The following is a 13,315-nucleotide window of genomic DNA, read 5'->3' on the forward strand; positions in this document are numbered from 1 at the left end:
CATTCACAGGGAGCCGAGGGACGGCCCAGAGGAGGGGCAGGGCTTCACTCTCCCACTAAGAGCCAGCCGGGAAGAAAGCCGAGCCGTAGGCACCGGGGGCCAGGGAGGGACATGCCTACAAGAGGCGTGGGGAGCCCAGGAGCAGGGCCAGTGCACTCAGACGGGCCCGGGGCCCTACCCAGCAGACAGTCCCCTGAGCAGCTAAGAAGGGGCCGAGGAAGGGTTTGGGCACTGCTGGGCGAAGGCCTAGTAGGTAGGGAGGGGGTCAGTCTCGGCACAAAGACGCTTGGCCAGCAGTAGCAGAGCCCCACCCTGGCCGGCTCACGGACTGCCAGCCGAGAAGGGCTGTCTCCGCTGGGCCTCCAAGCAGAGCTCCGCGAGGGGCCCGAGCTAGCGTGCACGAGGGGGCTGGAACCGCAGCTGGTGCGCAGGCATGAGCATGGGGAGAGCCTGGGCCAAGGAGAACCGTAGGCGCAGCTGTGCCTGCACAGGGCACCAGAGCCTCCAATGAGGGTGCACACCCCAGCCCATAAGAAGGGAAGGTTCTGTCAGACTGGTGCAAAGTGTAAGGGCATATAAAATAACACTGCTTCACGGGGTGGGGCTGGAGAATAAACAGGCCCTCAAGTTATACGGAGTGTTGGGGTGAGTAAGGGGCTTCATGGTCTTGTTAAGCACTTACTCCGTGAAGAAAAGTCCTGCAGGGAGGTGCGCCACAGTCAGTGCTGAACACAAGGGCTTCGCAATTTATGACAGCAATAGCAGTAACGCCGTCCAGGGGGCTGCTGAGACAAAAAAACACTAGGGCTTTTACTGCCAGGTACAGGGCAGCAACGTGCAAGGAAAACACCAGAGCTGGCAGTGTGACGTGCATGGGGAGCAGCACGCGCTTCCGTGGCATGCAGCGGGGTTTGCACTGGGATGTGCAAGGTTGAGTAGCACGTGCCCTCGGTGACTTTCAAATGCAACGGCAGGGTTTTAGTTTAAAAGCATGAGGCGACAGCACGAGCCTCGGTGCCTGCCATGGAGGAGCAGTGGCCCGACTGGTGAGACTTAGCAGAAGGCCTTGTGACATGCATATACACTGTAGAACTGGCGACAGGACTTTGAATATATAAATTCACTCAAATAACAGTTGTATATCCGGAGCAGCAGCTACATACAAAGGACAAACATAAGAGCAATAGATAACGGCAGTGGCCGGCAGAAATTCAAGAGTCCTGATCCAAGTGGCAACAAAAGCAAAGTATTACGTCAAAATGAACATAGCAAAACAAAGTAAGCTACCCTCACGAGGTCATGGATAAACAAAACAGTGGTTATCACCTCAAATACAAATTAATAACAAGTAGATACCGAAGTAAATAGCCCATTGAAAATGTATGCCATTGGAAGATTATCGCCTGTAGGTACTAGGCAGCATTTCACAGAAAGCAGAACATTGGGAGAAGGTTTGAGAAGCTGAAACTAGGTTTACAAGCATTGACAATGCCAATGGATATGGCTTTGGAATGTTGTATGGTAATGTGAATCATTACAAGTTAACAGCATGGGAGTAGATATGCGTCTGTGTGGAAACAACTGTAGAATAGTACTGGCTTAGGTTAAAAGGTCAGGTGACAGTTGCACTGTCAAGCCAGACCTTAAAATCCACGTAGGTTTAATGACTGCCCTACATATCTGTGCTGGTGCCAGAGAAAAATTGCATTATCTATTTATATAAGACACTTTTACAGCATTCCAGTGACATACTTCTAACCCCCTGAAAGTTCAAGCTCAATCAGCTGGATAAATACAATTATCACACCAGGGTGGCGGTCAAGCACCTTTTTTTGTGGAAGCACACAATGTTTGCCGATTAAAGCATACACTCCTGGCACCCAACATGTGGGTGGAGCCAAAGCCCCTCCAATGATGCTCACATAGATGTCTGGCAGCAGCTGCAGTATCTAGCCAGACTATAAAAATAACAGGCAAAGCATATGCTAGAGCTAATGGCTTTGGCAATGTGTTTTAGCCATGTTGTACACCAGTGTGGCTGCTGCTCAGCAGGATAAAAAGGAGTGGTGTGGAGTAGTGGGAGTTAACTGTTTTTGAATAATTCCATTCCAAAAGGGGCATCACATATAACACATCAAGGGCCTTATGTAGGTGGCCTGGCATTTACCACTTCATAAATACCGAATCATACCGATTCGGTATTTATGAAGTGGTAAATGCTATGTAGGTATACAATCGGTAAAAATTACCGATTCGTAGAAATTCGGTAATTACCGAATTGGTATTTACCGATTCGGTAATGAGGCATACCTTCCCATTGATGGGAAGGTATGCCTCATTACCGATTCGGTAAATACCGATTCGGTAATAGGGGGGAGCACATGCAAGGGTGGCAGGGTGTCACATTGACACCCTGTTGCACCCCTGATTCGGCCATGTGTGCACATGTGGGGCACATACATGCCCTAAGGGCATGTATGTCTGCCACATTGCACACTTAAACGTGCACAAAAATGCTTTTTTACACATATTCGTCATTTACCACCAACCTTTAGTTGGTGGTAAATAACGAATCCCCACACCCACCACACACTCCCCCTACATCTCATTTCATGATTCGGTATTTACCGAATCGGTAAAATTACCGATTCGGTAATTTTACCGATTCGGTAAATACCGAATCATGAAATGATGCCCCTACATCTCAAAAGCCTAAATACCGGTCGGTAACGGTATATTTACCGAAAATCGGCCGTTACCGACCGGTATTAGGCTTCCTACATGAGGCCCCAAGTGACTAAGACTCATAATGGGCAGCCAGATGGAAGGTAAAGTGAATACAACTCTACTACATATCTATGGTAGCAATCACATGACACTTGGAGACACTGCCAAAGGATTCAGTTATAAATAAACTCATCCAGTATAGCTATGGATAATTTGATGTCACACGTGCAGAAACTAAGTATGTAGTATTTTTTTTCTTTTAAATGTCCCTAAACAGGAAACTCAAACTTTAAATAAGCACTCATCTTAAATTCAAGCCTGCCTCGAAATGGGTATCTGAAAACTAAGGTTGGATGACAACTGCACTAAAGACTTTATTGCAAAAGCCCCTCGGTTAGCATTATGCAGAATCACTTAATGTCAGTCAAAACATATTACATGCTTTTTCCAGATGCTTTGCAGCCCTCTTGAATACCCATTTTTATTCAGCTAACCTCGCCTATCTCCCTACACTCTTAACAATCACCTCACGAATGTATTTGTAAATTCACCTAATAGCATGAAGAAAAAAAGAAAAAAAACTTCGTGTGACTGTCAGTTGACCTCAAGTAAAACCAGTGTTATCAGAGCCCGCCATTTCTTCAAGGACCACATGATTTCCTTTGGCTGTTTTAACTAATAGCTGGGGTTGGGTGGCACAGCACTGTAGTAGTAAAATAATTTTCACTCAGGTGAACCAAGCACTGGCCGATGCTCCTCCTCTACATCAACTGCCAGTCCGAGCCCCTCCCCATCCCCACTAAGCTATGTTCAGCCAAACACATCCTCGATCTCACCATGCTCATCTTGCAGCCCTGCCACAGGCCTCCTCCCAGAATGTACTCTGATACCTGCCAGATTAAACACCGAAGAGGGGTAAACAATCGTTGCAGCAACTCCTCTATGCTGGGTACCCTCGGCCCGAATAGTGTAAAGCACCCTACTGCTTAATAGCTCGATACCTTACGCCAGTCTGGACTATTTAGCTTCTTGCAAGCCAAGGCTTATAGACCAACTTCTTTTTAACGATGGGGCGAAAATCTGAAATAGCAGACAAGGAGGTGACAACGACTTGCTTGGTCATCAGGCATGTTTCAAAAGTTATTTTCAAAAGTGGTAAGATCACATTACATCTCTAAATCGGGTGGCCATTATCACTAGTGAGAAGCTAGCGCCATCTACACTGTCGCACATTCCACTGTGCCAAACTAATTACTGCACCGGGACACCAGCCCCGACACAGCATTCCTTTGTGACCTGGCGACCACTTTGCAACACTGCCTCACAAAAACAAACGTCAAAAACCAACATTATGCATCCACGATCTTCACAGTATCAAAGTTCTGATGGTTTCACTGGAAAGTCAAAAACAACCCCAGGAAGCAAATGCACAGCCCGATTTTGTTTTTGGAGGGGGGGAGTAATAAACAAAAGTATAAACGTACGCTCTATACATATGCCATGTAAGAAATTAAAGTAATCCTATTAAGGCAGGTTTGAAGAAGGGAACTGCTATTCCCCATCCACTAGATGGCCCTTTAAATGACTACAGAGGAAGAAGCAACGGATAGGAGGCCAAAAAGTTATCTATGCTCGCATGTAAGGTCCTCAGAATTAGTTTCTTTGGCGGGTTGTAAGAACTCGTTCTCCGCTAGGTGGGCAACGGCGGTTTCACATGTAAGATTCCTAGGCTTGCGCTTTTCGGGGTGCGGCAGTTGTCAAGAAACTATTCCATCAGTCCAACGTTTTTAGCAACGGAAGGTTGCATTCTGGGACTCGTGGTTTCGATTTTAAATTGCTCATTGTGGCAATAAAAAAAAAAAAAAAAGAAACAAACACAAAATACGGTTAGACGAAATGTCCAGTATCGAGGGATGGCGCCCTGCTCGAGACTGGACCATTTTGTAGGAACAGTTAATCCATCTAATGAATCAACTCGGTTCATGGAATTCCCGCAACTCCTATTAAAAACACACCTACGAGTGGTAGCGTCATGCAACAAAGGCAATTAATAAATTGCGTAGACTTCGCACGCTTTAGGCATCGTCCTCTTTTGGGGACAGTGTACCGACTCTCAATACAACTTAAGGACCTACACAGAGTTCCCGAAATCCATCAACAACCCACCCCACAACATACTTAACATAAATACCTTTGGCCATGATAGTTTAGCGCTAGCAGCAGACTTGGGTTACCGGCGAGGGAAGTTGATAAGGAAAGCTGAACAGAAAATAAAGTGACGCGGTCCCTTTAAATGTACCAAACGTAAGCCGCCACTCGATTCTTTATTTAGACCGACCATCTCGGTTATCATTGGCCAATGCCCCTGCCTTTCAAGGTTTATTTAAAATTGTGGTTGGCTATCGGCAGTGACTAATCTCACCTCTCCATAAGGTAAACGCCCTCCGGGTCTAGCTAGCCCTTTAACTCTCCGCGTGCTTTTTTCAAATCCCCTTTTCCCTATCTGATTGGTTGTTGGTGATGAACGTAGAACAACAGACTCGGTTGCCATGGTTGAAGAAGGATGTCTCTGAATAGTAAGACGTAGAGGAAATATCTACGCAGCGCGTGGAAATACGTTGCAATGGTTATAACCTTCAACAAAGCCAGCAGCTTTGGCCTTTGCATAGTGAGAGTTGCCTCGCGCTCCACGTCAGGACGGAGACGTGGAATAGGATGTCCGTGTTAAGAGCGTAGATAATCGAGCACGTGGGAACGCAGAAGTCAAGACTACAAGAAACAAGCATCTGCAATGCAATGGGTCGCGCATTTACGCGAGTTTGAGCTATTGGCATTGTATATGACAATGCCTTTTATTTATGTTTTAAATCCCCAAACAGAAATAAAAGGCATTGTCATTTACAATGCCAATAGCTCATACTCGCGTAAATGCGAGACCTATTACATTGCAGATGCTTGTTTTGGTACAGCATACACTTATTTTCTAAATGATCACTACACAGCGAACAAAAAAAAAGAAGTCAAAAACATTGCAATTTACAACGCCAATAGCTTTAATTTTCACAAATGCAAGACTAAATGCATTGCAAATGCTGGTTTTGCAGTGTTATATAGAGTGGATACTCGATCCGAAGGTATAAGCGCCAGTTACATTACGTAAGGACGCATTAATAGTTTGTAGAATATTGAGTGATTTGCCCAGGATCACAGGATGTTGAGCAGGCGCTGAGAATCGAACCTCATTCTATTACAGGACCGGAGGATTCGTATTATGCTTCTCTTTCTATTTATTGCCACTCACAGCAGCCAATGAAACTTGTATTGTATAAACAGAAAACTACATTTCCCATGATGCATATATTACATCACATCCTGCAATGCCCCATAAGAGCCACAAACACCGGAACCTGTCCTCTTTCTTTGCTGCTCACGCAGACAGTTAAGTGCTCTAGATTTTATGTGGCTTAAATTTGATGATGTGTTGATTTAACGCTACAGCATACGCTAATTCTGTTTGTTAAGTAATGTGAATAATACGCTTTGCTTCGCGTGTTGATTGCATGCCCTGGGGGCGCTGTGACACTCCTGCTGAGACAGATTGCTCACGCTTCAGGCGGCCCGGTGGCGCTCATTGCATGGTTGACAGCGCGTGTTCGCGCTCCTGGTTAAGATCTTGCAGGGCGTTCTGCCCGCTCTGGTGCTTGCGCTTCTAGCGCGTTTGTTCGCAAGGCGTACTGAGGCTTCCCGACTCCTTGGCAGCGCATCTAGCACGCGTGTTACAAATTTGCATATTAGGGATTCCGGTACCGCTCCGCCTTCGGCGGGGTTATCCGAGTGTGACTTTATGGCACGGGGCTTCCCTAGTCAGCCGGTGCGCTTTGGAGCCCATTAACTTCGTTTTTTGGTCTAGTCTCCATGTGTGTAGCCCAATTGGGCAATATTTTAGTAGGATTGGGCTACACACGTCGCTACTGCCTGTTTTTCTTTCGTTTTTGTTCATTTCTCCGGGGTTTTTCATCACAGAGCATTGATTACGCCTGGCTGGCTGCAAAAACGATTAGGGCCTGGAGGGAGCACACCTCCTTGGAATTATTGGCTCTATTTGGCTCCACTACGCCCTGTGGGCTGGAATAATTGGTGATACAGCTTTGCTGAGGAGCTAGGTACCTTTTCCTTCTGCTTGTGCTGTGGGTTGTCTCCCCCCCTTTACTCCTCCTTCCTTCTGGCCTTATGAGCAGGTACATTTACAAATTTGGCTCAGCAATGGAAAATTGGGTCCATTATGGGGAGGATGACACCCTATATGAAGAGGAAGTGGGTACCCCTTCCATCGAAAAGAACATTGTTGAGGCCCTGGACGCCTCGGTCCAGGAGTCGGTCAACAAGGCCCTGGAGAAAGCAGTTCCAGGAACTGTGCAGCAAGCGTAGCTACTGCATTGAAACCTATAACCAAACAATTGGAGAAATTTGCGAAGCGTCATTGCTTCACTGCCCCGGCAGGTGTTCCCTCAGAAGACTCGCAGCCTAAACCTTGGCCCCACTCTGCCTCTTATTCTTCACATCCTCGTCCTGATACTGAGAAGGATACGGCCCAAGATACCGACACAGATCCCGGTACGACCGATTCCTATACCCCAGATGATTCCCCGCCTAAAAAGAGAACCAAGAAGGTCAAGAATGTGGAACCTACGGAGAACCAAGACATCCCTGCGTGGAGGACCGGTCCAGAGTAACATCATGGATCGCTATACCCAGGGTAAAGGGACCCCCGGGCTGGCGGGTGCCGTCATGGAGGACTCCTGTGGGGGTCCATCCGTCCCCACGGAATTGTCGCTGCAGGACGTTATGGGCGCCATCAACGGCATACGGGAAACCATCGCCCAGCAGTACGAGGCTCTGGCCCGTAAAATTGACACGGTTGCCATTGATGTCACGTTAATCCGGGCGGATCTCTCTAAGACTTACGAGAGGGTTCAATCGCTGGATTTGAGGACATCCACTCTTGTCTCGGACGTATCGGACCTCCAGGCAACTCTTGGCGATCTAAAGTCTGCAAACGACGCGATGTCCCGGCGGCTGGAGGATTTCGAGGGTCGGGCACGACGCAATAATATCCGTGTCATAGGTGTGCCGGAGACTTCCAATGATCGTCCGGTAGACCTTATGGTCGAGGACCTCATCCTCAATCATCTTGCTCCTTCAGGCCTGAGCAAGTTCTTTGCTGTGGAGCGTGCCCATCGTGTCCCGGGCGGTAGGCCTCGACCGGGCGCTCCCCCGAGGCCTATCATTGCAAAACTTTTTCATTACAGAGACCGGGATGCGATCCTGCAGGCCTCGAGGGTGCACGGCCCAGTCAAATATGAGAATTCCTCAGTCAACCTCTTCCCGGACTTCACCCAACTCGTTCAGAAACAGAGAATGAGCTTTCAGGGGGTGAAGCGCCGTCTTCGAGATCTGGACATCAAATACTCTATGCTTTTCCCTGCCAGGCTTCGTGTGGAATATGAAGATCGGACTCTCTTCTTTGAACGCCCCGACACAGTGAGTGACTGGTTGGATTTCCTGCCGGAACCGGGAGACTGGACTGGGCGTACTGGTGGTGCCGAGGGCGGTGGGCCTCTGCAGGAATAATTCTTGGTCCTCCACTTTGACATTTCCTTCTGTGCTCAGCCAGGTTCTACTTCAATTGTATATTTTGTCTAATAATGTTTAGTTTGGGTGCGGGCGGGGATGGGTCCCTTTCCTCCTCTAGGGTCTTTTTGTAGCATGGGATTGTTAGGGTGACAGGCACACTGCAAGTTGGGGGGGCTGTATAGTCCGCAGGGGTGCAGGGTGGGGGGGTGGCAATGGGGTGGGGGTGGGAGGGTGGCAGTGGTGGGTGGGTTGTGTGTTTTTTCTTTTCAAGGCGGTGTTATTGTTTTCTTTCAATTTCAGGTGTCTGGCTGCGTGCCCGGGGGCTCCAGCTTCTTGTGTTGGGATGGGGGGGACGGGTTGAAACTGATGTCTTGGAACGTCAACGGATTGGGGGACCGTATCAAACGTGGGGTTGTGTTGCAATATTTGCGTCGATTGGCCCCTGATGTGGTATTTCTTCAAGAGCCGCACTTGGTGGGAAATGTATGTCATGCTATGAACAGGGGGGGGCTACCGACTGGTCGCACACTCTGGCTTCACCACTGGCTCCAGAGGGGTGGGCATCTTACTGCGCTCTTCCCTCCCGCTTGAGATTGACAAAATTACTCTTGATGATCGAGGGCGCTATGCGTCTTTGACTGGGCGGTGGGAGGGGCAAACTCTTTCATTGGTTTCGGTCTATGTTCCCCCAGGCCTCCAGACCTCTACTTTCTCTGATGTGGGTCGTATGTTACTTGGACTTCCTGATAGTCTCCTGATTGTGGGTGGGGATTTTAATTCCGTGATTTCTGGCGAGTTAGATCGTTACCCTCCCAGGGCCCTCTCTGCCGCCCATGCGTGGCTCGGCGGGTTCTTGGACACTTTCGGTCTGGTGGACTGCTGGAGGTTGATACATCCGACACAGAGTCAGTACACATTCCACTCCGGGGCCCACGGGAGTCTTTCCAGACTAGATTATTTTCTAATGCCCGCGGCCCAGACCACCCGGGTCCGGGAGGTTAAGCACCTGGCCCGGGGCATCTCCGATCATTCCCCATTGTGGCTCCTCTTCGACACCGGGACGCGATCCGCCGGGCGGATCGCCCCCATTAACCCCTGGTACTTGTGTGATCCCAATATTCGCAAGGGTCTCATTAAGTCGCTTGATCAATATTTTCTGGAGAATGAGGGGTCCGTCTTGTCCTCAGTGTCCCTGTGGGAGGCCTTCAAAACGGTCCTCCGAGGACACGCCCTATCCCTGATCGTGGAGGCCAAGAAAGCTAAGAACGGGGGGGTGATTGCATTGGAGGCTGAGATATCGGGGTTGGAGGCTGCCTTGGAGACGGGTGTCACTCAGGACGGGCTCCATGCCCTCAGCCTGAAGCAGTTTGAATATAAGTCCCTTGTTACGGATGCTGCTCGGACAATGTATAGGGAACAGCAGGGTAGACTGTATGATGCTGGAGATAAGGCAGGTAAATTGATCGCCTGGCTTGATAAGAAGGAGAGAGTGAATCAAGTGGTCCCCGTGCTCCAGACATCGGAGGGAGTGAGTGTGACTGACCCTGGTGAGATTGTGGAGTGTTTTGCGGACTACTTCTGTGCTGTGTACTCCCCGGTGTCTACTAGAGATGAGGCTGACTCTCGTCACTTGTTGAAGGATATTGCTTTGCCCTGCTTGTCGGTGGAGGAACGTGAGCAGATGGATGCCCCACTTTCGGTTGACGAGATTGCAACCACGATTCGTTCCCTTCGCTCAGGCAAGGCTATGGGCCCCAACGGACTCCCGATTGAACTCTATAAACTGCAACCGGATAAACTTGCGCCATTTCTCCGTCGTATGTTCTCGGAGTCGCTTGAACTCTGCTCTCTCCCTGATGACCAACGCCTGGCCACTATAGTCGTGATCCCCAAGGACGGTAAGCCTCGGGACCGTTGTGCCTCGTATCGACCTATTTCTCTGCTAAACGCAGAACCGAAAATCCTTGCCAAGGTTCTTGCGAACCGCCTGCTTACTGTTATTTGCGATCTGGTGCATCCGGATCAATCCGGTTTTATCCCGCACCGGAATACGGCCCTTAACTTGCGGCGCCTACATGGCGTACTTGCAAGGGCGGAATATCTTTCAGAGCCGGCCATCTTGGTTTCCCTGGACGCCACGATGGCCTTTGATACGATAGAATGGCCGTATCTTTGGGCCGCCCTGGCAAAGTTTGGCTTCGGGGCGGGATTTATTAGTTGGGTTAAACTCTTATACGCTGCCCCGCTGGCACAGGTTGTCGTTAATGGGAGGGTTTCCCGGCCTTTCGTTCTTGGGAGGGGCACTAGGCAAGGGTGTCCGTTGTCTCCCCTGCTCTGCGCGCTGGCTTTGGAACCGCTTGCGGCTTGGCTTCGTTGGGAACCATCGATGAGAGGGATCCAGTGGGCCCCTGGCTTCGAGGATCGTGTTTCGTTGTACGCGGACGACATTCTCTTGTACCTCACCTCACCACGTAAGTCACTTAATGTGCTCTTTGACATCCTCACTTCCTTCGGCACGAACTCTGGTTTGATCATTAACTGGTCCAAATCTTGTGTCTATGCTATCTCCGGTGGCTTTCCTCTCTTGCCTTCTCGTTTTCCCATTAAGGTGTCCAGCTCCGGCTTTACGTACCTGGGGGTGTACGTCTCTTTGGATCCTGCTGTCCGCTACGAGCGTAATCTCCTCTCTCCACTTCGGAGATTGAGGTTAGACGTGGCCCGCTGGCGTAAGCTTCCCTTGTCTCCCCTCGGTCGCGCGGCACTTTTTAAAATGATGTCTCTTCCCCGATTTCTTTACGCACTTCAGAACTCCTTTGATATTATTCCGGCGGCCTACGTCCGGGAAGTAGAGAGCTTACAAAGGAGCCTTGTTTGGGGTGGTCGTGCACGTATTGCTCTTGCAAAACTGACTCTCCCCTGGTACGACGGGGGCATCGCGCTCCCGGACATCAGGAGGTACTATTGGGCTTCCCAGCTATCTGCCATTAACCATGCCACGTACTCGCCTGGTCCGAATCCGGCTTTCGAAATGGATAGGTTTTTGTTGCCTGGCGGCAACTTTAACAGAGCGCTTTACTCTCGATCTGCTGGGAGGACCTTAACCGGTCCCACTAAGATAGCCGTACGCTTGTGGAAGGCTGCAAATGTGGCCATGGGCTGGAATGATCGCTTGACTGGCGCGACCCCCTTGTTTGCGTCTGACAGATTGGGAAGCCTCTGGACGACGAAGGGATTCGAGCGTTGGGACACGATTGGCATCAGCAGAGTAGGTGACCTTTGGGTGAAGGGTGCGGTTAAATCCTTCGCTGCGCTGCAGAGTGAGTACGAATTGAGTGAGAGGGAGTTCTTTCGGTACGTTCAGGTCCGCCACGCTTTGCTCTCGGCCATCGGAGCAGGGACTGCAGTCCCTGTGTCTTCGCCACTCGAGGACCGCATACTCGACGGTCACTTGCCCGACAGTACTATTTCCCTTATCTATAAAAAACGAATAAACATTCGGGCTGATCTCCTCGTGCATCTGCGGGAGGCGTGGATCGGAGATGGGGTGGAACTGGACGACGAGGACTGGCAGTCTGCGCTGTCCTCCCCTAAGGAGGTGGCTATACCCGTGCGTCTCCGTCTTGTCCAGCTTAAAATTCTCCACCGTGTCTACGTGACGGGCCCTCGTTTAGTTCTGATGGGTTTCTCTGTGGACGGGCTCTGTAGGCGCGGCTGTGGGCTCAGCGCCACTTTTCTCCATGTTCTCTGGGAGTGCCGTGAGGTTGCGGAGTATTGGCGCCGGGTGCACGCGGTCATGGAAAGTGTCACTGGGGTCGCCCTGTTGCCTGAGGTTCGCCGATGTGTGCTGAACGCGTGGGAGCCTAACGATTATAATGCGGCTCAGACTCGGTGGGCGGCCCTTGGGAACCTGGTTGCTAAGAGGGACATCGCACAGCTTTGGGGTTCCCGGTGGCCTCCCACTGTGTCACTATGGAAGGAGAACATGGACTGGTGCATGTGCAGAGAGAAGACTGTGTATGTGGCCCGGGGCAAGCCGGGGGCGTGGGGTAGAATTTGGGGCCAATGGAACGCGTACCGTGGTAACATCTGCACACCCCCCCTCGTGGACTCATCTGATGCTGACTTGTCCCCCTGATCCTGAGGTTCCCGGACTATTGCATTTCATCTGCAGATGGTTGTGGCTCTCCCGTCGCCCCCACCTCCCCCTTGATCATCCTCATTGACCACCCGAGGGTGGATTTGGTACTGTGTGGTCCCCCAGCCGTGGTTAGACGCCTCTTTTTCGATGATTTCCGCCTTGTCTTTTGGTGTTATTTTATTTTTATTTTTGTTTGTATTTCTCAAAATTTATGTCTCCGGCTACCTTCTGAGGTGCACTCAGTATTCTGTCAACTCAGCTGAGCCCCAGGGGGCCCATCGCTTTCTTGATGTTGTTAAACATGTACATATTAGCAGCCGGCCCTGGTGGTTGTAGGCCCATGTTTGTATTGATTCTTGTGTGTAATAAAGGTTTTTCAAAAAAAAAAAAAAAAATGTGGAACCTCCACAGACCACCCCTACTCCTTTTACGTTCAACCCCGCTGACATTGTCCACCCCAGGTCATCGGATTGGCTACCCACGCCCGAAGTGGCGGCGTACTCGCATGACAACCTCCGCAAGAGTTTTGACAAGGAGGTGCGCAACAGACTGCGCTCAGAATGCCCCCGTCCGGACATTTCTGACAAAGTGGCGGAAACCCCCGAAATAGATTCCAGCCTTCTGACTTTCCTGAAAAAGTTTGCCAAGGACCCAAAGAAGGGTATAGATCGCGCCTGGCGAGGGTGCCAGGATAAGCTTTTGGATGTTGTCGGCCCTCTGGCCAAGATTTTGGAGATGGCTCTTGAGGCCCAGGAGTCAGGGACCACCATAGATTCCCATGTGTTGGCGGGATGGACCCAGAGGGCCATATGCCTC

The 13,315-nt window shown here is 50.2% G+C and overlaps 1 protein-coding gene across 4 annotated transcripts in view; it reads right to left on the reverse strand.

Moving 5' to 3' along the window:
* The window catches only part of KMT5A (lysine methyltransferase 5A), a 78,797-nt gene extending 73,373 nt beyond the window's left edge, over positions 1–5,424 (reverse strand). The window contains exons 1-2 of one of the 4 annotated variants that reach the window (XM_085636447.1): positions 4,919–5,031; positions 683–785 (exon numbers count right to left, since the gene is read on the reverse strand). Coding sequence is in view for 1 of the 4 variants with exons in the window: in XM_085636446.1 (XP_085492572.1) it covers positions 4,919–4,928 (10 nt within the window). In the remaining 3 variants the exon portion in view is untranslated. Of the gene's footprint in view, positions 1–682; positions 786–4,918; positions 5,056–5,149 lie in introns of those variants that run through there. The other 3 variants (XM_085636449.1, XM_085636446.1, XM_085636450.1) reach the window with 3 other exon arrangements.
* Between the last annotated feature and the right edge of the window lie 7,891 nt (positions 5,425–13,315).

The sequence above is a fragment of the Triturus cristatus genome, chromosome 11 (assembly GCF_964204655.1).
Source record: "Triturus cristatus chromosome 11, aTriCri1.1, whole genome shotgun sequence".
Lineage (NCBI taxonomy): Eukaryota > Metazoa > Chordata > Amphibia > Caudata > Salamandridae > Triturus > Triturus cristatus.